The following is a 27,108-nucleotide window of genomic DNA, read 5'->3' as shown; positions in this document are numbered from 1 at the left end:
AGCAAATACACATAAGCAAAATAGACAGGTTTTAATTCCTTCATGGTCTTAACAAAGCAGAAACAGCAGAAAGACTTTAGTTGTTTGACAGTCCAACAGGCTGTATTATCTATTATTTTTGTTTAACCTCTGGATTTAAACCCAACTGGTAGCAGGCAATTTGCACAAGCACTATGTTCTACTAAAAGACAACCAGTCAGGCTTCATGATCTACACACACTCTTCTACCTCTCCTTCTGCTCCTCCACCCCCTTCCTTTTTACACCAATTAATTCTACATGTCATAAGCATCTCTTAAGTTGATGAAGTAAAAATGAAGTAATGGCCAAGAAAACCTCAAGATGCCAGAACAGTCATCTGTAAGATCACCTTGCTCTTCTCAAATATAAAAGCCATATAATTCACATGTAAATTTCAAACATTTTGTCCACTTTGTGTACCTTGGTAATGTATGTTTTATTTGTTGTGATTTTCTCACATGATTTAGGAGATCCTCTGTAGAAATGTTTGGCTTTAAAGAGTTTACTCACTATAACACTATATTGCTCAATAGTGCTAATCAACAAGTTGATTGCAGGAGCAGTACACATGAGGGTAGTGGTGCTTATGTGACACGATGTGGGGTCAGCAATGTGGGAACATTAATCTCAGCACAAGTATTGCAGTGAGTTGGGAAATGACCTAAACTGGCCTTCTCCATAGCAGAGCTTAAAGACACAAAATGAACAATTGTTCTTTACTTAAAGGTAAACACATATCTCAAAATCAGATCTCTTTCTAAGCCTCCTCTTTATTTTTCTTGTCCTTAACCTTTCCCAGTATCTAAGAGCTTCCCTTATAACTTTAAGTTGTTTCACCTTAATTCCAAGTTACCTTTTTTTCATTTCCTATTTTCTCCTGAATGCCTTTTCTCATCCCTTAATGTTTTTTCTTTACTCCTGCACTCATTTGCTTTTCCTCAACATTCTTCACTCCTGAACACATTTTCCTCCATGTGCTCTGTTTACTTCTGAACCTCATTTTCTTCTTCCTCAATATGTTTTTTTTTTTTTTTTATTCCTGAGCTCATTTTCTTTCCTTTACTCAACATATAGTTTTCATTTTCTTTTTATTACGCAGATAACTGGCCAAGCAAAGTAGCATAATGCTGACCTCCAAACGGACACAGCTCTCTCTGATGGCTTATAAAGAGGCGTGGCCAAGTGCAGTAGGCTAATACCTGCACAAAAGCATTGCCTAGTGACCGGTGCCTGGTCTGTGATAAAAGCCCATACAGGTGGCTGCAGATTTGCTTGAGTCCCCTTGTATAGATACTCTAATTAAAAAAAGTGCATTTATCCATCATTGCCTCTCTGCTCAAAATAAGATTCTTTCATAAATATTCTCAAAGTATCCTAGCGAACAGTAACTTTTTAAATGAATCTAATAATCGGTGCCAAATTAGGAGGGACAAGTAAAGAGAAGAGTTTAAACAAGCATCAATACATGGCATGTCCTTTAGCTCCCTCTAGGAGTGTTTTGCTGTTATTACATAAAGAATTTTAATACAAGAAAGTCTCAAGCTTGGCAGCTCAGTAAATAGCCATGTAGTGCTAATAATAATGAAATAACATATAATCACCATGAACACAATAATTTCTTTCTTAGAATTTGTTTATTCATACACCATTTCAGTTTTCCAAATCTACATTGCACATACATTTACTTTGGAGCTGTGGGTATATTCACCCCCACAATGAAATCATCAAACATTTCACCCATCTGCTGTTTTCTTGGGTAAGAAGAGCCCTCAGATGACATGCTGATATGAGATTTTGCGTCGGTGCGCTTACTGCTGAATTGCAGAGAGCAAGTCTACAAGGAGTGGTTTCCGCAAGGAGGGTCATCGTGACTTCATGCCTCTATATGCAGTGGTTTGAGAGGCTGCTTTAACTAAGACTCTTGTTGCACTCATGGAATTCGGTCCAGCCATATTACCGAAGCTCACTTTCTGTAAACATAAACTGGACACGCATAACACACCACATTCCCTACTATCTCTAGTAACTCTAGTCCATAAAAGTGCTCATCCAATTGCATCATCTAAGCTGAATGCAGTTTATTGGCTCAATCATCAAAGAAATACAGTAGGACACGGTGGCCTATTAGAGCTTCTAGAAAAGAACTCAAGTCTGAATGAAGTCAGTAAGCAATCTGTGCTCTTACACACTGGATGCAATACAGTTATGGAGAATCATTTTGGCTAAGACGCCTTCCTTTCAACTGCATTAACAAGGTTTATATTCAGTTAGTTATTACATACAGGGAATGCTAGAGATTAGTATTTAAATGAGTAGGCTTGTAGGCTAAATCTAAATCAAAGGCCCATTATTTTCCATTGCAACTTGAATAGGACAGTACCTGGTATTGTGTTAAAACCTGTATAATTTCAGTGAATGAACATCATATGGGAATGACATGATACCCTGCTGCAAGGTTGCCAGTAGTATTGTGTTCTCCAGGCAAGGAAGCAATCGATTCCATAATAGTGTGTAAAAGCTGTATGTCAAACTAGGAAATTCACTGCTTCAGAGAAAATCATGCTGTGGTTCTTGAATTTATTGTTATATTTTAAGGGAATCAAACAGCCACTTTATACAAAAAAGTGTATTGCAGCTAGAAGAAGGGCTAAACAAAAATGAAATAAAATACCATCTGGATAGCCAATTTTTTTCATTGTACCACAGTAAAAAAGAGGCTAACAACCACAAAACTGGCTTGCAAACATGCGTTCGGTCATTTTAGTTCATACTATCATTAGTCATCAGAGTGGTATATTGGCAGCTGCTCTAGATGTTTGTCCCCATGCCCTCTCTCGTGATACTGAATTCTCTCTCTCTTGTTCTCTCCACATCTCGTCCTCTCTCGCTCCATTGGTCTCCATTTCTCTGTCTCTGTGTAAACGGACAGAGGCTAGAAGCAGCTGGTTGGAGGTACAGTGGATGATGAAAGCGGCTGACGATCAGACGATCTGTGTAATTGGTTGGGGGTCTTCGTTCACTGGCCTTTGAGAGGCACTGAGAGGATCGTGTGATTGATGGAGGGATTCGGCTGACAGGCTCCGACTAGAGAGGACGCTGCTGAGACTGGGCTGACGTCCGCCACGTGGCTGTGCCTCGATCTCCACCCGTACCTCGATATTGGTCCCCTCCCTGCAGTCACATGGCAGTAATTCCAGCCTCACATTGGTTAACTCATAATCTGTTTACTATTTGTACTGGATGCCCCATCATTAAGAAAACATGGTCCACTGTATAAATAAATTAACATACAGCTCAATTTTGCTTGCATTACACAAATTTGGACCCACCTCAAAGCAATGGTCCGAGTGCTGCTAAAGACACACTCCTCGACAGCATCCACATCATCTGATTTGTTGTCTTGTCTGGCGCTTACCACCTGTACATCATCAGATGGATTGGAGGATCCCTCAGGCTGTGAGAGGACAGCACTGGTACCAGGTAATGCTACTGCTTCGTCCACACTCACTTCCTGGAGCCCGGTTTCGTTCAGCGCTGGATTGGTCTGCCCAGTCCAGTGATCAGTGACTACATGAGAAGACAAAAGATCTTCAAGAGAAGTTGAAACAGAAGGTTGAATTATCAATTAAACAATATAATGGAGCTAGTACCACAGGCATGATTAGTATATATTTCATTAACATAAAAGTGGAACATTTTTTAGTGCTATTACTATAAAGAATTGAGACTCTTATGTAAACAGGAAACTAGAATTCATGTCTGAATTCTAACCTAAATAAGGTTCTGCATATATCTAGTCCTAAAAAAGCTACTCAAATTGCATAATAGTGTCTTGTAATGGCAGACTTACAATTGGCCAGGTCCTCTAACTGGATCTTCCGTGTTTCAGGGGCTTCAGCTTGAGGCCTGCACCAGCCGTTACGACACAGAGACATGGGGACGACGCCATAAACGTATGTCAGCATCAGAGGCACTCCAACCGCTGGAAATACAGGAGAGATGTATTGTTTTCAGAGTTTTGAGAACTTTTCCCAACCAACAAAAACAAACTTGCTGATGAATCCCATTTGCTCAGAAATTTTATTGCCTATTCCTTTCCATCAAATAAAATAGAACCTGACTACTCCGAACTGCTCAAACTGATTGAACTTGTCTGAGCACAGGACAGCAGTTCATGAGAGCAAAGCAAATTTTTAATCTCTATCCAATCATTTCCATTAACAATTATCTGTTATATATTAAATATAATACATACATATACACACACACACACACACATATACACATATAGCAAGGCAAGGGTGCCACATCAGAGCAAATGGCACTGGGTCAAATGGCATGAGACGAAACATTAATAGTGTGAAAGGAGGAAAGGTCAGGGCTTCAAGAGAGTCAGTTCTCTCTTTTTACCAGAGACTAAAAAATGGAATTTCCTCCTGTTTTGCGATGCCCATGTTCAGCATTAAATGTCTGTCATGTCACTCTCCAAAGGTTAATGGCTCAAAGGAAACGGACATATGGAATTGCAGTTTTTCATAAGTATTTCTGTTCTTGCCTATCCTACTAGGGGCAATATATTCATAGAAAAGTTCCTAAAAAACCCTCAAAACACAAATGAACAATTGAAAAACAAACCCCACAACACAAATGTTTCTATCCTCAAAGTAAATGGTAATATCAAACACATTTCGGCTCTCTGAGATGCCCCAAATGCATACTTAAAAGCATCTACAATTCAAAGACATTATCTTCAATCACTAAAATTCTGTGTAAGGTTATCCCAAAAGAGGTAAAAACTTCACACTGAAAGCCAACAATGTCCTGATTCATTTTATCTCAGACTTGAGGCGATAAAATAATTTGTTTATACTGACTGAAAATGTCCCATAAGTTAATTTTGCAATGGAACATACTGGGGAAAAAGGTTTATAGCTACTGGAGAATACAAAACACCTGCACAATTTATATTATGAAAAATATATAGCTCTTCTGGTGAGTTTGGACTAAATTTCAAAGTTTGTAAAATGTGTAAGGTTGATATGGCAGATAAGGGTAGCAGGTATGATATAAATGCACATTGCTTTGCAAGATGACTAGAGGAGGGATCTACTGTCTCCAGATATGACCTCAATTCTCAAGAAAGTATAATATAAACTTTACTGTATATTAAAATCACAATGTCTTAAAATATGGAGCAATAATACAACCAGTGGCACTATAAACATACAGGGAAATAATACATGCTACAGAGACTCATGTCACGGCTCATTGAGCCAGGGGACAAAAGGTCATCATTCTTCATAGTGTGGAGCAGAACAGAGTAGCATTGTTTACACCATTGTGTAACTGTCTTGTGCTCAGGGGACAGGGTCCCTCTGTGCAACTGTTAAAACTGGAGCTGATAATGCTATTCACATGCAGAGAGAGAGAGAGACAGAGAACGAGAGAGTGAGTGATAAAGGGAAAAGACAGAGCGAGAAAGAGGCAGGCAGAGAGAAAGAGAGGGAGAGAGAGAGGCAGGTGAAGAAAGAGAGAAGCAGGCAGACAGAGAGAGAGAGAGAGAGATAGTGTGAGAGAGAGAGAGAGAGAGAAGGACAGAGAACGAGACAGGGTAAGTGATAAAGGGAAAAGACAGAGCGAGAAAGAGGCAGGCAGAGAGAAAGAGAAAGAGAGAGACAGACAGATGAGAGAGAGAGAGAGACAGAATGAGACAGGGTGAGTGACAAAGGGAAGAGAGAGAGGCAGGCAGAGAGAAAGAGAGAGAGAAGGCAGGCATACACAAAGTGAATGGTCATGCCATGCAGATCGATGTGACACTTCAGTAGCAACAAGCTGCTGTAATTTTGCCACTAAAGCCCTCGCTATGGCCCTAATGCCGAGGACCGTATGACTCATCAAGGGGCTAGAGGAGTGAACATATGTGTGAGAAAACAAGACTCGAAGGCATCGCTGTGCATGAAAAGACCCGGAGCTAATCTCCCAATTGTTTCCATGGTGCTAGCAGTATGACAACATGAAGAAGGACACGATTAGGTGCAAGCGCATGCGTGTATATCACCATCCGCATGCACAGTGTTTTACCCCCAAGGAGGAGTCTTGCAGCAGGAGCTTTGTTGTGGGAGTGAACTGGGACGCTAAGCGCTTAGTCAGCACTTTCTCCCTACATAAGCCACCTACATGAGTAACAGCCTACTAACGATGGGAGATGTTCTCTGCCTCGCATGAGATCTCGCATCTCTCTCTTACGGCTAGGTTTATAGTTTATACGTTTGTCAGCCAAGAATGATCCTATAAATTACATTAATACTGTGACTGATGCACTCATAAAAAATAATCTTACCCACAGTGACGGCTGCTAAGACCGGAGAGACGAACACTGATGTCATGACCCCGCTGGCTACTGTCAAGTAATGTTTACTTCCTGAGATATTGTTTTTCTTACAGCGACCATGGACCTGAAAGAAATGCAAACAAGAACCATGAGAGAAATACATTTTTAATCTCAGATGTATGCCTTGTTCATACTTGGTATCAACACACTGTCACATGACTAGATAAGTGGAAGTACAGATACAGTCACACTAGGTTTGTAAAAAAGTGTAAATGGAAATCTCCTCTACAACATTAAATGGCCGCTTAGTCCCCAATGCGGTTATCACATGGACTCGGGCTACCTTTAGACCATTTGAATACATGATATCTATTCACTTTCTTTATTGAAACATCTATACCAGCTCCACTATGCTAAACTGCCTGTATACGAGTATAAAGCTACATATCTGTGGCTTTATCTGTGGTCAAGTTCATTAAAAGTTGTGTTTGTTAATCCTCAAACTCTGACAACATTTCCTTTGAATATATTGTCAACTCTATATTTTATCAAAGCAAAATATATCTATACACTGAGTTTTTGTTCAGTATGGGCTAGTATTTATGCGACATTGAGTTGCTATTACAGATTTGCTGCACAAGCGGAGATATATTCGAGACACATGCAAATACCATGGGGGAATGTAAGTCTGAGCAGCTGATATTTGCTATTAGTAGTTCTTATCAGATAGACCATATACGTACCCTGCGGCCCATGTATATCGGGATGCCCACGATAATGACTGGTATGGCGATGCCTGCAATCAGTGAGATCACCACTGGAGCCCCAAGCAGCATTCCCACCTGCCATAGCACCTTACGCGTCTGTGACCACGGCTTCTTTCCCCAAAAAGTGCAGCCTGATGGGCTGCGAAAAATACACAGCAAGGATGAGGAAAAGAATAATACACATAAGACAAGTTTCCGGATGGTACTTGCGCCATGAACATGTCTAGCAATATACAGTATAGGTTTACTGTTCACCAAATCTCAGGTGCAGGAGTGTCAAGCTAAGCAATATTGCAGCGAGGTTGAATTCTTGAATCTAATTAGTCGGAATGTGTGCGTTAATTCTGTACAACAGAACGGCTTGGATAGAGTTAACTATAAAATAAATGACAGACTTATATTAATGTGTGTAAGGACGCGCTCGAGGCAGGCGTAGTAGAATCCATATGCAGATCTTTATTCACAAAACGGCAGGCAAGTATCGGAATCGATATGGCTAAGTGAAAGGGTCAAAAACCGGAAAATCAAGAACTAGCGAACAGAAACCAAAACCGCAAAACCGAGACTCATAGAAAACAGTAACAGGCAAAGATCATACACATAGCAGGCAATCAGGAACAATAAACAAGGCTTGGTACGTAATCCACTAGAGAGACCAATACTTCGCAGTGAACAATATTCGGGTGATGGCTCCCTCTGGTGCTCTGGTTCTGCAAGCATCGTTACAGAACCCCCCCCCTCTAGGAACACCTCCAGGTGTTCGTCGACGCGGGCGCCCCCATGGACGAGGAGCAGGTCGATTCGGGAGGCTCAGATGGAATTCCTCAGTGAGCGAGGGGTCGAGAATGTCCTGTGCATTAACCCAACAACGCTCCTCTGGGCCGTAACCCTCCCAATCCACCAGATACTGAAGGCGGCCACCTCGACGACGGGAATTCAGGATGGTGCGCACCTGGTAGGCAAGGGAGCCATCAATGTCCAGTGGTGGGGGAGGTTCAGTGATAGCGGGGCCGGTGGTTTGAGGCTCGTGGAAGGGCTTGAGTAAAGACACATGGAAGGTAGGCGAGATACGATACGATGCTGGAAGCTCAAGGTGGAAAGAAACTGGATTAACTTGGTGTAGAATTTTAAACGGGCTAACAAACTTGGGGCTTAACTTATGACAAGGAAGTTTTAGTTTTATATTCCTAGTAGAAAGCCACACCTTCTGACCCACTTGGTAACCTGGGTGGGGATGCCGACGCCGGTTAGCTTGGAGCTCTTGTCGTCGGATCGCTCTCTGGAGACGAACATGGGCCCTTTCCCAGACCTCCTGACTACGTCTTGCCCAAGCTTCAACTGTAGGCACATCCGAGGGTTCCCCGGACCAAGGAAAGAGCAGAGGTTGATAGCCCAATACACATTGGAAGGGAGTTAAGCCAGTCGAGGAGTGGCGCAACGAGTTTTGGGCATACTCAGCCCAGGGGAGAAACTCACTCCAACGGTGTTGCTCACGGCTGCAGTATGTTCTTAGGAACCTCCCAATTTCTTGAATAAGCCGCTCCGCTTGGCCATTGGACTGGGGGTGATACCCAGAGCTGAGGCTGACATTGATCCCGAGTTGTTTGCAAAACTCCGACCACACACGAGATGTGAACTGTGGGCCGCGATCAGAAACAATGTCCTTGGGTAAACCATAGTGACGGAAGATGTTTTGGAAAATGGCTGTGGCTGTTTCCATGGCAGTAGGCAGACCTTTCATGGGGATTAACTTGCAGGACTTGGAAAAGCAGTCGATTACAACCATGACTGTGGTGAAACCTTGAGAGACAGGGAGGTCTGTGAGAAAGTCTACTGAGATGTGAGACCAGGGTCGGCGTGGAACTGGCAGTGGTTGAAGTAGACCTTCTGGTAGCTGACGGCTCGTTCGGGACTGGACCGAGCAGGAACGGATAAACTCCTCGACATCGTGGTTGAGCGATGGCCACCAGAATCTTTGTCGTACCAGCTGAATGGTTCTACAGGTGCCGGGGTGTCCTGAACTCAGGCTCTCATGGGTCCATCGTAACACTTGTTGGCGGAAACCTGTGGGTACATAAGCTTTGGTCGGTGGACATGTTGGGGGGGGGGGGGGGGGGGCTCTGTCGATTGAGCCCGTTCAATTTCACTCAGGTCCCACTGCACAGATAGGCTCTGGGCTGGATGGTGGCTCCAGGGTTTCATGGATTCGCGACAGGGCATCTGCTTTCCCATTCTTAGACCCGGGTGGTAGGAGACTGAAAACTTGAATCGTGTAAAGAATAGCGCCCACCTAGCTTGCCATGGGTTGAGACGCTTGGCTTCCCGAAGATAGGCCAGATTTCTGTGATCGGTAAGGACCAGGAACGGGTGGCGGGCCCCTTCGAGCCAGTGCCTCCATTCTTCCAGGGCAGCCTTTATCGATAGTAGTTCCCGGTTCCCTACGTCATAGTTCATTTCGGCCGGTGTGAGCTTTCGGGAGAAAAAGGCACAAGGATGCAGTTTTCCGGACTCTGGTTGACGTTGAGAAAGCACAGCCCCTATCCCACAGCTCGAAGCGTCCACCTCCACTACAAACGGCAGCTCAGGGTTAGGATGACGGAGTATCAGAGCAGAAGAAAAACTTTTCTTAAAGTTTCTGAAAAGCAGCTCTGGCATGATCAGTCCACTTTAATTTCTTGGGCTTGTCTTTCAGCAGTGAAGTCATTGGGCTAGCAATGGTACTGTAGTTCCTGATGAATCTCCTGTAAAAGTCCAAATCCAAGGAAGCGTTGCAAACCCTTGATGGAGGTAGGTTCGGGCCAGGATGTAATGGCGGACACTTTCGATTGATCCATTTCTACTCCTTCATGCGAGATTACATATCCTAGAAATGTTACTGTGGAACGGTGAAACTCACATTTCTCCAGTTTCACATAGAGATTGTGGTTGGTGAGGCGTTGGAGGACAGCACGAACATGAGAAACGTGTTGATCTAGGCTGGTGGAATATGAGGATGTCATCTATGTAAGCAATGACGAATTTGTTTAGCATATCCCTGAACACTTCATTGATAAGTGACTGGAAGACGGCGGGGGCGTTCGTGAGTCCATATGGCATGACCAGATACTTGTAATGTCCATGTGTTGTGTGAAACGCTGTCTTCCATTCGTCGCCCTCCTTTATCCAGATGAGATTGTAGGCGCTGCGCAGGTAAAGCTTGGTGAAGATTTTGGCTCCTTGTAACTGTTCGAGGGCTTCGGGAACCAGGGGAAGAGGGTAAGGATACGGGACTGTGATTGCGTTCAGGCCTCGGAAGTCAATGCAGGGTCGAAGGCCGCTGTCCTTCTTTTCTACGAAGAAGAACCCTGCTGCCGCTGGTGAGGTAGACGGGCGGATGTATCCAGCTGCAAGTGCTTCCTCAATATATTCCTCCATAGCAAGCTTTTCAGGAAGTGACAGGGGGTAAATACGATTCTTAGGTGGCATGGTGTTCGGAAGAAGGTCAATGGCACAGTCCCAGGGTTGATGTGTGGGTAATCTGGGGGCCTTTTCTTTACTGAAGACCTCTTGGAAATCTTGGTATTCTTTAGGGAGTGTGACTTGGAACGATGATTCGGGGCTTTTGATAGACGTGGAAAGGCATGGACGGGTTATCGGGTTGCAAAAACAGTTCTCTAGGCAGAAGGTAGACCACCTTTTTAATTCCCCCTCCTTCCATGAAATGTCCGGGTCATGAAGTTGAAGCCAGGGAAGGCCTAGGACGACAGGGTGTGATGGTGAGGAAATAACGAAAAATCTCAGTCTTTCTCTGTGAAATAATCCGATCTGAACCTCCATGAGAGGTGTGTGGTGAGTAAGAAGGCCCTCCCCAATGGGCTGATCATTTATGGCAGTGACTTAACAGCGGAGTGCATGGGATAGTTGATAGGCCGAGCTCACGGACCAGGTTGCTGTCTATCAGGTTCACTGCTGATCCGGAGTCAACCAGCGCTGTGACGAAAAAACGAGTGTCATTGTGAAGGACGAAGGCAGGAAGAGAAACCTTAGAAACCAGCTTCACGACTTCTCTCTGGGATGTGGCAGGCTTCTCTGGGCATTGGAAGACTCTGTGACCTGTTGTCCACAGTAGAAGCACAGCTGCATCTGCACACGGCGTTCGCGCTCAACCTCAGAAACACGAGACCTCCCCAGTTGCATAGGCTCGGTGACTTCCTCCTTCTTGCTGTGGTATTCCATAGTGCCACGTGGTGAGGAACGAGGTGTGGGGGTGCGAGTACGATGCTGGCGCCGCAGGTTGTCAAGGCGAATAGCAGTGGATATGTACTGGGAGAGAGTAACATCAGTGTCTCTGCACGCCATTTCCGCCTTCAGCTCTATAGTAAGTCCTTCCCGAAACACCGCTATTAATGCCGCCTCATTCCAGCCTGACTGAGCAGCGAGCGTGCGGAACGTAATAGCAAAATCAGCAGCTGTATCAGTTCCTTGGCGTAATTCCAGTAATAGGACAGAAATGTCTTTACCTCCTGCCGGATACTCAAACACTTCCCTGATCAGATTCGCGAAGTAATCAGCTGAGGTCTTGACCTAAGGATCCGAATCCCACACAGCCGAAGCCCAATCCAGCGCCTTGCCCGTCAGCAGAGATAAAAGGAATGCGCATCTGACGCTATCGCTGCAGTATACCTCCGTCTGTTGAGCGAAAAAGTTGTCACACTGGCGCAGGAAACCCCGGCATCGATCCGCGGCACCATCAAACTTTTCTGGCAGCGCGAAGCGTGGAATTTCACTGCGCGGAGGCGGAACTGGAGCTGCGGCGGGAGATTGTCGTTGTCGTAGCAGCGCGTTGGTGGCTTTTAACGCCTCCACCTGGTCCTGGTAGAACCGGATCATATGTCCTTGGCGAACTAAGGTTGCACGAGGATCCGCTGGATTCTCTGAAGGCGAAGTATTCTGTAAGGACGCACTCGAGGCAGGCGTAGTAGAATCCATATGCAGATCTTTATTCACAAAACGGCAGGCAAGAATCGGAATCGATATGGCTAAGCGAAAGGGTCAAAAACCGGAAAATCAAGAACTAGCGAACAGAAACCAAAACCGCGACTCGTAGAAAACAGTAACAGGCAAAGATCATACACGTAGCAGGCAATCAGGAACAATAAACAAGGCTTGGTACGTAATCCACTAGAGAGAACAGGCAGCGTGCTGCTTAAATACCCGAGTAAGACAGGAAGTGAGTTTGCAAATGTCAATATTCGGGTGATGGCTCCCTCTGGTGCTCTGGTCCTGCAAGCATCGTTACAATGTGCTAGATCTAATAAATTATTGTTTCTATAGTACTAGCTCATTCACAAGGACTGGTACAGTGGACACATCTAATAATCTAATAAACAGATTAGAAAACATGTTGAATACAGAAAAAATGTCTAATCATCTAAGTGTTTTCTTAGCAGCCAATTACTTAAAATTTATGAAATGGGTGTCTGGTGTGCTTTAAAGGGAAAGTCTTATTGATGGAGAGAGAGAGAGAGAGAGAGAGACAGACAGACATTAATATTTATCACAACATGTCTCTCAGATGTTCCACAACATTAAATCTAACTATAAAACATTAAAATGTGTGACATTTCATTCATTAATAAATAAAACTCTTGCTCTGGTCAACACTTTTAATCAATTCAGCTCCACGGTTTGGATTATTTTTTTAATAACCGCGCAGTGTGTTGTGTGCTATTCCTTACACAATCCTAATTAAAGCCTGTTTAATGTGTAATAATAAACTTAATCACCTTTTCTTTCATTGAGGAACACGGAAAAAATATCTGCAGCCTGTGTCCACAAATGACTGAGTTCTGACAACAAAACGTGATTGTGCTATGAAGCAAAATGTTTAGATTGAAATGAACGATGATCTCTATTTACCACCAAACAATAGCCGCATTGTTCAGGTTAAGCTGAAGGGCTATTATGTGTGGGTTTCACTGTATGGACAAACAGCTCTGGGATCTTAGCCTTAATTAATATGTGCCATGCTTTTGTGAATTATGATTGCTATAAGTACAACTCAGACAGCCCAAGAGTTGTGATCGCTTTAGGGCACTGTGACCAAAGTCCGTGAACATAATGTTCAAGTGAACAGCTTAACAGGGTTAAGGAGAAATGTGTTGTCAAAATGTCCTAGCAGCTGAAAAGGAAAAGGGTCATAAGGAGAGTTTTGTCCTCAGTGATATGAAAGAAGGGGCGATCTCAGACTGTCAGACTGGGAGAGATATACACACGTCAGCAGAGAGAATAGAGCCAGACATTCACTATTATAGCACGTAGGTATAGCACACACACACACACACACACACACACATGCAATCCATTGCCAAACCATTAGAATAAGCTAACAGGTCTACATTTGCTAGATGTCCATCAAGAATATTCATCATGTCAATGTCAACAATACAGGATCTCTTATGAGATATTACAACTACACTGGTCTTCTCGGCTTAAACAGCTAAGGGAAATATCGCCTTGAGATGCCTCCTAGCTTTCTCCTGTATTTGTATAATAGGCTCGAAATGAAACACTCATGGCACAGAGACACATTTTAGACTCTTGTGCTGGAAGAAATGCATTTCATCATTATTCCACTGTTATTGAACAGAATGCTTAGACAATAATTGAAAATCATATTTCAGTGCAGTCTATCTTCTTTTATAAACAGCTTTGTGATTTTTTTTGTACATAGAGGAGGATAAACAGAAAGCAGAAAGAAAACTGAAAAATACTCATGAGTCAATGCAACTGTATAGACATAAAACAAGACATACACCGAACAGGCATAACAATATGACCACCTGCCTAATATTGTGTTTGTACCCATTTTGCGGCCTAAACAACCCTGACCCATCGAGGCATAGAATCCACTAGATCCCTGAAGGTGTCCTGTGGTATCTGGCACCAAGATGTTAGCAGTAGATCCTTTAAGTCTTGTAAGTTGCAAGGTGGGGCCTCAATGGGCTCCCACTTAAAGGATACTTACAGGACTTAAAAGACTTACAGAATACTGTTAATAGATACTGACCACTGCAGACCGGGAACACCCCACAAGAGCTGCGGTTTTGGAGATGCTCTGATCCAGTCGTCTAGCCATCACAGTTTGGCCCTTTTCAAACTTGCTCAAATCTTTACGCTTGCCCATTTTTCCTGCTTCTAACACATCAACTTTGAGAACAAAATGTTCACTTGCTCCCTAATCTATCTATCTCTCTATCTAATATATTCCACCCACTAACAGGTGCCATGATGAGGAGATAATCAGTGCTATTCACTTCACCTCTCATAATGTTATGCCTGATCGGTGTGAAGGCTATGAAGCACATTGTGACACTGAGGAGGAATTACGGTCTGTCTGCATCAGGGGAATTGGTACCCTATATAATAAAATAATAATAATAATAATAATAATAATAATAATAACAACAATAATAATAATAATCACAACAACAACAACAATAATAATAATAATAATAATAATAATAATAATAATAATAATAATAAAAATACAAATTCTCTCATCAGGTTCATCGATATTTCACTGTATTGTATAAAGGACCAGCCTCTTCTGAATGGAACCTTTATCATTATCAGTATGCAATACTAATATTTATGCCATCGATACTCAGCTTACTCATTAATCAGTCTAAACTGAGGGCTAGGTCTGTAATGTTAAGCTATCCTAGCCATTTAGCTCTTTTAATATTTATGACCGTGAAAGTGACCTATTGCATGTCAGCTGGCAGATGATATACTGCAAGTATCTAAGCATTGCTGATGTCCTGTTGAGGAGTCAGTAAAATGACAAGACTATGCTCAACTAAACATATGGAACAATTGAGATAAATAGATATAATCTTTGAATAATGTATAGACTCGAGTCGACCAAAAACAGAACTCAACTTTCACAAAAGGAGAATACTCTAAAATATTAAGCTTATTTTTGTTCAGCACTTAAAAGTGAAGCTCATTTGCTTCTCACCCATTCTAGTAATCAATGGGATCTGGGTTGCATAGACAAGGAAATATGTAGAGAAATGATTAATTGATTAACATTAGTGCTGGCCTGTGCCCAAGAGTGGATTTAATCAGATCTTCTGCTTAATAATCATTCAGCAACAAATAGGGATCCTGAGATAGCAGACTTCCTGACCACTTCTGCTCTGTCTGGACCTGCCTGATCCATTCTGATGTCCTACTTCTGGTTGGAGTCTCATCACATGGAGGCTGCTCACTGCTACTGAGGATGGCCCCATGTGGACAGCCTGGAGATTCATGGTATTGCTGTGGATTGCTTTACCACTTAGAGACCATGGAGGTGGCTTTGGACTGCTATTGCCATGATCAGTTCAGTGCTCAAATCTCCATCATTGAATCATCATTATTATTATATGATCAACAGAAAAGACTTCATATTAAAACTAGAATCAATGAAATCATGATGGTGCTCGTACTTATAAGCTGCTCAAAAGCTCCTGTTACACAATTGCATGTGACACGCACACACACACACACACACACACACACACACACAGCCAATGCAGTTATTACCTTCAAACTAGAACCTAATCTATGTAACTCTACAACCTTAAAGCAATAACCCAGAACATGTTCTTTAGATAAATGTTAATATTTTATGTAGTACCACACAAAGGCACATGCATTCTGTAAAACAGCATCATTAATCTTCCGACCAATCAGAATCCAGAATTCAACAATGCAGTAATATAAAACATGAAGCTGGAGGTTATGCTTTAGATTGAAGTGTTGAAGTCTAGTGACAGCATTAGTGATGAACTCAGTCTACTGTGTCTCTGTCAGTGCTGTATATTTGACAGGGTTACACACCTGAGGTAGTGCACGTCTGTGATCTCCTGCATACACAGCCAGCAGAACTGACAGGCACAAACTGTGCAGTTCATCCGGTTGCAGCTGCCATCATTAGTCTTCATGATGTAGGCACCGCAGCGTGGGCAAGCTTTAATCTCCTCAGCATCTAAAACACACACACCACAGGCCAGGATTACCCAAAAGGGGAAAAATGGTTAAAGGTTGTATCACTGGGCAGGGTTGAGTCAGTGGTTTAGGCTGTTTGTGAGTTTGAATCCTGGCTGCCTATTGGATCCCTGAACCCTCATCTGCTCAACTTGATTTAGAGTTAGAGGTTAGTTAATTGTTTATACTGAGACTGACTGAGATGCAGATACTTGTGTTACTGGTATATACTTAAAAATGATAAGAGATATTTCACAATTCCTAATCAGTGAAAAGAAGCAGTGATTTGGTCAGACTATTCATTATATAACCCAAACATTTTGGGCTTTACCTCCTCCAGGTTCCTCACTGAAGACATAGAGTGCTGAGGCGTCGGTGCTGCCCAATGTGTGGCGGGCTCGTTGTCGTCTGGCTTGATCGCACGTCTGATCTGGGTGCCACAACTGACGGCAGTGGTAGCAGAACTCCGTGTCGCAGCCCTCACGGCCACAGCTCAGCTTAGGACACTCGGCACAGCCATACGCTATCACTGCGTAACTGATCACACAGTAACATGACACACATCAACACACTTTATTAACATTATCTGCAGCTGATTTTATCTACAAGTAGCCTAATGGTATGTTATAATCTGCACAATTGGAATGAAAGCATTGATATAGACATCGAAATCTGAATGAAGGGGCAACCAAGTGATGTTTCATAGTAAAATGACGCAGGACATGAATTCTTCTTTCTGCCATCTGTTAAATCTGTAAGAAAAACTGACATTTAAGTTAAAGCTATGATAACATGCTGAGTTTAGCTGTTCATTAAACTCTGACAAGATGCAGGATCTTCAAATTTGGTCAAACTTTTCAGAGGAGTCTGACCTTCAGTAATTATCCGAAACATACTGAGAATTGTTAAACAATATCGCTGCTATATATTGCAATCTTTATCTCTTTATTGTTCTGTGTAGCTTGGCAGGAACAAGCTGCTGAGGGTTCAATTTGTAAAGAGTGCTTGGATCCCACAGACTGTCATGGCTATTCTAGTTTGAAAGAGTTAGTGGTGCAGGGTTGGCAAGATGGTTGGAAATCAGGCCTCTTTCAGTAAACGTAGATTCTTTCAGTAATAAAAAGAACCAAAGTCTCTCAGCTAAAATATTTCTATGTGACACAGCTTTGCAATAATTCAGTGTAAGAAATTATGATATTAGACTATTTAGGGTATAATGAGGGCAGGAGACGTACAACATATAAAAATTAGCAGTACAGAGTCTCAGCTTCCCTTTATTAGGCCTCCTTGGTTGCTGAGAGGAAATCCAACCTTGGCCTCTAGAGCTATGCATTATGCAAAAGTGAGGAACAAACTATTACTGTGGCACTGTGTCCACTACTGCAGCTTTTAAAAGCGGAAAAATGGCAAAATTTCATCAGAAAAATGATAAAGAGGAATACCAAAATATGCCAAAAGGTTTCATGAATGCTCCTGTGTATAATAGTATTTACTGACAATCAGTACTGTCATTGTACGCTGGTTTGCCTCTGATCTGCCTTATTATCTCTTAAAATGTAAAAACAGCTTGTAATAGTAATTAGTGCCAACCTGCAGTCTGGAGCTGGGCACCAGCGTGTGTCGGGGTCGGAAGCCAGGAAACGGCGGAGCTGATACTCCTCAAAGCGTTCAAGCAATGCACTGTCGTCTAGGATTGCACGGACATCCGGTGGCGCTAGAGCTTCAGGACACTGCGGGCAGGCGATACCCACACGGCTCTCTGAGATCTCGATGCGCAGATACTGACGCAAGCAGTCGGTGCACGCACGGTGTGGGCACGAGGACAGACGGGGGAAGTGGGCACGAGGCTGGCTCAGCAGGCACAACGGACACTCTACCAGGTGCTCGAGGAGCTGCTCTTGGCTCGAGGAAGAAAGCGACACGACGCCTGTGGAGCCGCTGCTAACACACTCCACAGCCTGCTCAACCTCGGCTCCATTGGCTTTAACTGAGCCTGTTTCAGAAACCTCTCCTCCTCCATCTCTCTCAGTGTGAGGTGGCTCCTAAGGGGGAAAAATCCAGCAAATTAAAATGTACTGTTTGGGGGGGGAAATTTGTCATCTTAAATTGCACCAAATAATAGTTCTGCATTTGTTAGCCCGTCCCTTTCATTGATTCCTATGTATTGTTCACTTAGCTGTCTATAAGTATGTATCGTCTATTTCTCTGGTCAGCATGTTCCCACAAGAGCTCAGGAATCTGGCAATGGGGCAGAAAGAATCAGTAAATGCAGATAAATCGACCTCTACCCACATTATTAACCTACTTATTATTAAGTAACTGGAGGCATCACGGTGCAGTTTGTTCAGCTCTGTTTTTGGCAATGAAAATACTGTTCGTATGTCATAAGATATTTTTATCACATGCGTACAGAATATGTATTGTTGTATGCCCCTATTCTAATCAATCAACCACCATGAATCAAAGCCTAGAAAACATCACATTCTGCGGGATCACCTAAAACTTGTTCCTGCTCGTGCCCTTGCTTTCACTTTTGACTTCAAAACTTCCCTCTGGCATTTCTGCAATGCAGCAGAAGCATAGAGAATATCATCGCCTGCTTCCTGAAGAGACTAAAAAAATCAGATCGGGTGACATCAGAGCGTCAAGACTTTGCCTTGCGAGTTAATCTGCTTCAAAGTCGACTTAGAAAGGACTAAATTACTTGCAACTCTAGCGCAATGTAAGACTGAACTCTCAACCCTTTATAGCACATCATCTCCCTACACACAACCTCCAGGGTATCTGTGTACATAGTGTATGTGTAGTCGTGTGTGTGTGTGAGTGTATTCATGCGGAGGGGGTAAACTTTGCAGCTAAACCACTGTTTCCTGGCAACAACAAGGCGACCCTTACAATAACACTAATTAAATATCAGCGAGTGGGGAGGAAGATCAGACAGGAGTGACAAAATTAGCCGAAAAAGTCATACATCAATGTTTTTCCATAACTCTCTCGGGTCTCCAGAGATCTCTTAGAATAGGAAGGATGGTAGTATATGACATTAGTAACGTCAAGAGAAACCGTAATAATGTAATAACAATGAAATAAAGCAAGAAAACCTAATACACTAATGCTCTCTTGGTATAAATTACATTTTCTCTTTGTTTTGACCTAAGGGTGTAGCTATAAATGTGACTTTGCAAAAAAAAAAAAATATTTTCATGTTAATGTTGAAGGAAGGTCATTGAGGCTTTTCCCACAGTACACTGGTGGTGATGGAATGAGAATCGTCTTATCGGACATTTCAGCATAAACAAATGAATTATTTTCTTGCTGCAAAGCTGTTATAAGATTAGTCCGGACACTGTTGGGTTTCTGTGTGTAGAGTAACTCTGTGTACAGCTGCTGGAGAACAGGACAATGGGAAATGGGATGGGCCAACATTTCACACCTCTCAACAATAACATTGGTGCAGAGATAAAACAGACACGATAATATTATAACATTAAAAATGACTAATCTAGGTTTACATTACTTTTAAGAAAGTAAAACTAGATTCTTAAAGCCTTGAGTGTCACAAATCACAAAAAATGTCAATGCTGAACTTACGTTATGCAAGACTCAAGTCATGTGGGTCAAGTCCTAGAGATTTGGCTGCTTTCTTGCATTTGTAATAACATGCACATGTCTTCTGATCATGTGCCATCATGTGTGTATATAATCAAATAAAGTTTGTGTAATCCAGTGAGATTTTCACTCCTGTTCTTCAGCAGCAACTTCATGAAGTGAGAACACTCACTGCTGCAGTTATAACTGACTCTTGAGCCACACCTTTCATGTGAAGTGTTTATTATTACCATTTTGGGTTGCTGTTTTATACAACAGCAGTATGTAGATATTTTTAGCAGCTAGTTATTTCTATTCAGGCTAGAAGAAGCATCGTAAAATTATCCCATCTTAGGAAGTTGGGGTCAGAGCACAGGGTCAGCCATGATACAGCAGCCCTGGAGCAGAGAGCCTTGCTCAAGGGCACAACAGTGGCAGTTTGAACCCCTGACTTTCCGATGAATATCCCAGAGCCTTAACCACTTGAGCCACCACTGCACCAAAAGCTAATATTTCTATATAAGCTAACAGTCAGCAAAGATTATGCCGCATAATGTCTTATCACACATAAACAACCTAGCTAGCTGGCCAAGATTCAAATACTCAAATACTACTACGCCTGGAGAAAGACCTCCACCAGCACCAGTAAAGAAATTAACAAGGTGAAAAACGTGACTGTGACTGGAATATATAAAGATCTTACATTGCACCTGGTCTAAATATTTTACTAAAGTAATAAATAATTTAACTAAAAGTAAGGCTTTGTCAGCATTCATTCTATCATCCCTACAGGAATATTTTAAAATTCGTCCCTATTTCTACTATAGAATTTTAAAAAAAATTATTAGTTTAATTATAGTTGAATTACACCAGTAGACAGTATTACTGCTGTGTGTACCAGTTGCCTTGAGGTGCTTCAAAAACCTGTATTTGATTATCAGGGAAAGTTTTAAATGGATGATTTAAGCTTGCAAAAGTGCTGATGTAGTTAATTCAAGTAAATGATGACTCTTTCTTACATTCTGTACGTGTTCCTGCTCGTTGGGTGTCAGCGTAATCACCACTTCATCTCGATTCAAGGCAGCTGCGGGTTTCTCACTCTTGGGGTCTGTCTTGGGCTTGCGGCTAAAGAAATTGAGGAAGCTAAAGGCCTGGGACTGCTGCTTTGGCCTTTTCATGGTAGAAAATGTGACAGTCCAACCAAACCAACATGGGCGAATCAGATCTTTTCAGTATGTGAGAGGGTGTGTACAGGACAGTTAGGACTGGAAGCTGAGATGCACTAGAGCACACATTGGGAGAGAGTGAGACTGACATCTATAAGAGTGAATCCTATTACAAGTCATTATCCTGTAGAGTATCCAGTAGTGTAATCATCCAACTTCAGCCACAACAATCGTTGTTTTCAACCTGAAATAAAATAAAAGTGAAAGGTTTATTCATGTTACTCATTAACATCTTTATGAAGTAATACATCTTTATGAAGTCCTTTACTAGCTTTTTGTGTTGTCCTTCATAATGTTTTCTGGAAAAAAAAAGTCATTTAATTTCACATCTTGTCCTGGTTCATGCTGTTTGCCACATTGAGCTTCTTATAATACTGTGTTCCCGGGAACACAACAACTAATCAAGACACGTGTTAATAAATAGATTCCTTTTTTCCTGTCTTTGCATGTGCTTATAGAGCCACAGTCTCTGTAACAACACTGCATATATATCATAATAAAAATATAACACTTTACAAATCATTTAAACGGGAATTAGTGTGAAATAGTGACACTCTCCACTGTTCATGCATTTGAACAGTATCTGGTCAGCACTCAGGCATGAACCTATAATTACACTCAGTTTTTGACTGACATTTGTATTATGTATTGCCGGACAAAAGATTACTACATATACCACAGCGGCATTATTGAATTCTTGAATCCTCACAGACATATAATCTAATATTCAAGGTGAAATGAACATTTCAGGAAGGAGTTAGTTCTAGACACTCCCTGCTAACATAATGTGACATTAACTGATAATCTCACCATGGCAACAGGGTTTAAGATGATGTCAAGCATTTTGTATAATAGATATCTTGACATCTTGCTGGCCATGTTTGATCAGAATCTGATGAACCCTGTAAGAGGAGTTTTAAAGGTTTAGATTATGAGCTTCACTTCCTGCTACCAGCTGATGATATGATGAAACAGAATTTCTATTGCTGTATTATATGTGTGTATGTGCATACCAGTGCCCCAGTGCTATACAGAAATCTTTAGATTTCGAATCTCTTCTGTTCAGAAACAGAAAACTTTAGGCCACATTGAATGATCAGTAGAAATATGACACACTTCCAAATTTGTGAGCTGTAGGCCTAATATGTTATATGTCGCCATGGCAACACTGATGCTATCAAAAAATTCCTTCACAATTAAGGATCAAGAATATGTTGTCATCATGATGAACAAATTTCGGTTGTATTTGATGAATCGATTAAGGAGTAGTATTTAAAAGTTTGATAAATGGACTCCCAGAAGGGTGGAGTTAATGGATGTGTCTTAAATCTAAAATTGAACCATTGATACAATCAGCTGTAAATATTCCTATCTGTAAGATTTTCTGGTATGAATACTGGAGAAACCTCCTCAGAAGTGGATGCAAAATTATGCTATGGTGGACATTTGAATGGGGAGAAGGAGAGGTATAGGAGAGGTAACTGGTAGATTGGTGGTGTGCACTAGGTAATGGTATACCAAATAGCTACTTGGATTAGCTACTACTAATAAGCAAATCCCTCAATCTAATGGAATAAATGGATTACTCAAGTGACTGAAATAAACTGAATCAACAAATGAGGATTCATGTTAGTTACTGTTACAAAGTAAGATCCAGCCATGCCCAGCATGATGCATTTCTGCTGTCTGTTTTGTGCTAAATACAGGCAATGGATTCATTTAGCATCTTCTTGAGTGAGAAACCTAGATCCTCCACATTCAAGCTTGTTTTACAGTCGACTGGTTTGAAGCGCTGGCTGCTCACTCATAAATATCAGTTTTTGGCAGTGTTGAGAGCGCTTCAGTGTTTGTAAACAAAAAGACATTTTTAATCTGTTCAGACGGAGATGTGATAACCATAGCAAATGAGCTATTAATCAGAGGAAACGGATTAATGATGGATAAAAGGATATTCGTGTATTATTATGGATTAGCACTAAATGACAGAGAGTGCTATTCAGCTACAAATGTGTTCAAATATAGTAAGTATATATCTAGAAGACTCTTATGGCTTGGTGTTCTGTCAGTAGCTATAACTCAGGGGTTTCCAATCTTGTAGACATATACTATATTGCCAAAAGTTTTGAGACACCGCTCCAAATCACTGAATGCTGGTGTTGTTTTTCAGGGGTTGGGCTTGGCCCATTAGTTCCAGTGAAAGGAACTCTTAAAGCTTCAGTATACCAAAACATTTTGGACAATTTCATGCTCCCAACTTTGTGGGAACCCAGGGATGACCCCTTCCTGTTCCAACATGACTGCACACCAGTGCACAAAGCAAGGTCCATAAAGACATGGATGAGTGAGTTTGGTGTGAAGGAACTTGACTGGCCTTCACGGAGTCCTGATCTCAAGCTGACAGAACATCTTTGGGATGAATTAGAGCGGAGACTGTGAGCCAGACCTTCACAACCAACAATTAGTGCCTGACCTCACAAATGCACTTCTAGAGGAATGGTCAAAAATTCCCATAAACACACTCCTAAACCTTGTGGAAAGCCTTCCCAGAAGAGTTGAAGCTGTTATAGCTGCAAAGGATGGGCCAACGCCATATTCATGTGCATGTAAAGGCAGATGTCCCAAATTTTTGGCAATATAGTGTATATACACATCTCAGTAACTCAAAGCCTTTATACTGGTAAGAAATGTTTATTAATGTGAATTTCATGTTTATCACATGTTTGTGGGCAGTTTACATTATGATTTAGGATTAAAATAGTGGAGACATATTTCAGTTAAGCTAAAGTCTGAACAAGCAATGGCATATAAAAGTCTTAGTCAGCATGCCGATGTTACTGACAGTTCTCTCCTTAGCTGAGATTAAATGGGTGCTGCTGAATGACGTACTGGTGCACTGCATTCTGGGTATTTTATCATTCTGGTTAAACAGAAGAACAATATATAATGAATTCTGATAAAATGTGTACAGTAAAAGACGCAGTCTTTTGCAACAGAATAGTACATACCAAGAAAAAGGGGAATTTCCTTTTAAGAAGACCCAACATGCCTACTAAATTTGATGAATGTTGATAAAACTGCTTGCTCATAGCCCCAGGGTCATGCTGTGGAAAATGGAAATAGAGCCAGATGTTCCACTGGCCAGCATGATTTTTTTAATTCAATATTATCATTAATGAAGATTCTGACAGGGGCTATATTAAGACGCTTCGGCTGAGATACCAGTTTCCTTTCATTTTGTTAATGTCCTTCTTGAAAGGAAAGACTCATGGATGTGGGCTAGAGAGAGGAGTGGAGGCAGAAGCTACAGGGAGACACTGCATCATTTAACAGCCTAATGGTAAGCCAGGGAAAGGCATTCTGGGGATTTGTGGGAAATCATCTGGGAGATGTTTAAGTGCACAAACGGCAGCGCCAATATTTTCCCAGACCTTTTATCTGAACATTTAAACTCTCCACTGTCATTAGAAAAAGAGTTATGTGTTCAGGTTAACACATAACAATAAACAGCTGAATATTACAAATCCCATCCAATTGTGATTTGATTCATGGTTGAGTTTTTTCTCTTTCACTTATGTTCATTTGACACAAACATGATGTAAAGACTTGTTGCTAATAAAGGTTACACAAGTATAAAGAGCACCTATAAAAAAAAAAACACCTGAAAACATCAGCTAAACTCTACAAACGTATAAAGCTTGCATGCTTCCAGCATCCAGCAATCAGAGAAAAGAGCATACGTGTTTTTGTTGTTTTGTTATAGTGGTGGCAAAGGTTATTCTGTTTATTAAGGAGTTCTTATAGCTGGTATTCTGCTTGGCTGGTCAATTAAATGAAATTGAAATTGAATGATTAAAAGTTTAATCCAAACCTAATCAGCTCAATCAAGTCAGACAACAACATCAAATAACGCCAACTTGCGCCTAATGTGTTCTGAAATTTCCGGAATAAAAATCTATATGGATCCAATAATAAACAAGAAAATTACAAATGAATAATGAGCCAAATGTTTGAATAAGATAGATTATGATCATAAACTACGATGGTTTGAAAAATTATTTTTATAGTTAAAGAAATTCTTCACTGCTTTATATATAATACAAAAGCTTTTCATGAAGTCGGTACCAGTTGGTATAAAATCAATCAAAAGTCATGTATTTTCATGAAAATGTACTTGTTCAGGGATACAAATGAAGATGAGACAAAAAAATAAATGGCAGAAATATTGCAAGGTAATATTAATATGTCCAATCTTTGGTCTTCTGTAATCAGAATGCTATTTTATTAACAAGTTGCTTGGTTAAGAGAACAACAATCCCCAATCCTTCGGGACTTTTCCCTCTTAGCAACACATATTCCTTATAGTGCAAAAGCAGCAACAGGATTAGTTTTGGGATACCTCTCACAACACATTCTTCTTTTAAGCTATTTCTGAACATCCTAGGCTCTCAGACATACACAGGCTGGCACAGTACTTCCACACAGACACATACACACACAAAAATCCACACTTTCATTTATGAGCAAATGTTTTATTTCACCAGAAGCAAATGTTAGAGAAAATCCAATTCTGCTGGATTTCCTACTAAACTATTATCATAAGCATTAAAGGCTATTCAGCATGAGAAAGTCATTATTAAATCTTTTATAGGGTAATTGTCAGAGATATCACCACTATCAATAGTCTTTGTCTTAGAATAAATACCAACATCAGCCCACTCAAGCAGCATTACATAATCAGGCTCAGACCTATCGAACTACTCTGATTCAGTCTCTACCAAAAGCTGATTAAAAATAAATAAATAAATAAATTCCCAGGCTATAAAATGAGGTTTGGAAGCAGCTCTCTGACCATTAACGGGACTTGATGTATTTACATTCCAAAGTCTCATAATAAAAAGTGAGGCACACCGAAAGCACTTATTAACCACAAAAGAAAAGAGAAATACTATTAAATACGGTTCATGGAAAATATTATCCAACACAAAAGTCTGTACTAAAAGCACTGGATCTTATATTTCTTTTCAGACTGCATGAATGTAGGCTACAAAAAATTGTCATACTGAAGATGATGATGGTGATTATTATTATTATTATTATTATTATTATTATTATTATATTAACTAAAGTGAAAGTGAGTAGACTGATGAAAACAGCTTGTTGTACAGAGGTACTGTGGATGAAAGTAAAGGTAAAGTCTGCTGATTCAGTTTAAACCACGATTTTATGGCATGACAACAATTTCGAGTCAAAATAAGAAGGAAAAAGCTCAAACTTTCCTCGCGCAAAATCACTGTTTTAAAGACCGCTGACAACATGCATGGGCTGTATTGCTGTAGGGATGTTAGTACCGGGACCGACATCCGAGACATCAGAGTCATAGAGACATTATCTCATCACTGCAGGTTACGCGATAGAGCTTTATCAGCACACACCTGGCTGTGTGCACGCGCTGCTCGGTAAGGCGCATCAGTAACCGGAGCTGCTCTCATCATACAGTAACACTGACTTTCTCTTCTGCCACGAAACACTGACACACTCTCTATAGGACAAGGCTACATCGATGGACGGACATGACGGTGCTAAAATAGATTTAACCGTATCACAACATCGAAATTGCTGTCTTTAGATGAGCACCGAAGCGCGCATATTTCATAATTAATCAGAGGGTCTGGACCAGGCATCACAGCACTGCAGGGAGTGGCAAGGTTATTACTCTACGTACTCTGCAGCCTGGCATGGTCAAATGTGACCGTTTCATTGCCTTAAAGATCGCCTGTTGATCACGATAAAAAAAAAAAATAACGACGAGAATTAAACAATGCCTAAAAATTATAATAACAAAATCCTCTCCCTTACCTCTCTTTTTTTTCGCCGCGTTATCGTGTTGCTGCTCTGAACCGTCGCTTAGCTCCGCCCACTGAAAAGCCGAGAACAGCTCCGCCCACTGCTGTAGAACTCGGCCGGCCAGCGGGAGCGCGCGACACCGCGGTCAGAGACACGCTGCGTGACGTGGAAGAGGAGATTCCCGTTAACCTCGGAGAGATTTCCCTTTCACTTACTAGCGCCCATAAAACTGCCTGACCTTCTATCCGCATTACCGCAAAGCGGATCCTCTGCTTTACACACGCATATTGATCATTTCTACAATAGAATTTTTCTAT

At 41.5% G+C, this 27,108-nt stretch overlaps 1 protein-coding gene across 2 annotated transcripts; it reads right to left on the bottom strand.

Annotated features, from left to right (window-relative positions):
• Positions 1 to 1,642: 1,642 nt before the first annotated feature.
• On the bottom strand, positions 1,643 to 26,928 carry si:ch211-278j3.3 (E3 ubiquitin-protein ligase RNF19A). Of its 2 annotated transcripts, none has more exons than XM_058379729.1 (10): positions 26,804 to 26,928; positions 20,741 to 21,131; positions 17,724 to 18,175; positions 16,465 to 16,670; positions 15,987 to 16,134; positions 7,095 to 7,257; positions 6,361 to 6,475; positions 3,871 to 4,002; positions 3,350 to 3,608; positions 1,643 to 3,191 (listed from the first exon to the last, which is right to left on the bottom strand). In XM_058379729.1, exons 2-10 carry the CDS (start codon positions 20,897 to 20,899, stop codon positions 3,002 to 3,004), a joined length of 1,824 nt encoding a protein of 607 aa, XP_058235712.1. In that variant the 5' UTR covers positions 20,900 to 21,131; positions 26,804 to 26,928; the 3' UTR covers positions 1,643 to 3,001. The 2 variants fall into 2 exon arrangements, with proteins under 2 accessions (XP_058235712.1, XP_058235714.1); XM_058379731.1 differs by having other exon boundaries at positions 3,350 to 3,587.
• Between the last annotated feature and the right edge of the window lie 180 nt (positions 26,929 to 27,108).

This window comes from Hemibagrus wyckioides, linkage group LG25, assembly GCF_019097595.1.
Source record: "Hemibagrus wyckioides isolate EC202008001 linkage group LG25, SWU_Hwy_1.0, whole genome shotgun sequence".
NCBI lineage: Eukaryota > Metazoa > Chordata > Actinopteri > Siluriformes > Bagridae > Hemibagrus > Hemibagrus wyckioides.
The sequence above is the reverse complement of the archived record's forward strand: the minus strand, read 5'-3'. Positions and strand labels throughout refer to the sequence as shown.

Excerpts from the sequence above, each read along its gene's own strand:
- si:ch211-278j3.3 (XM_058379729.1), bottom strand. The coding sequence starts at position 20,899 with ATGAAAAGGCCAAAGCAGCAGTCCCAGGCCTTTAGCTTCCTCAATTTC. Across the intron at positions 18,176-20,740 it reads AGCAGGAACACGTACAGAAT|GAGCCACCTCACACTGAGAG; the intron begins GTAAGAAAGAGT and ends TTTCCCCCTTAG. Across the intron at positions 6,476-7,094 it reads CGATATACATGGGCCGCAGG|GTCCATGGTCGCTGTAAGAA; the intron begins GTACGTATATGG and ends CATTTCTTTCAG.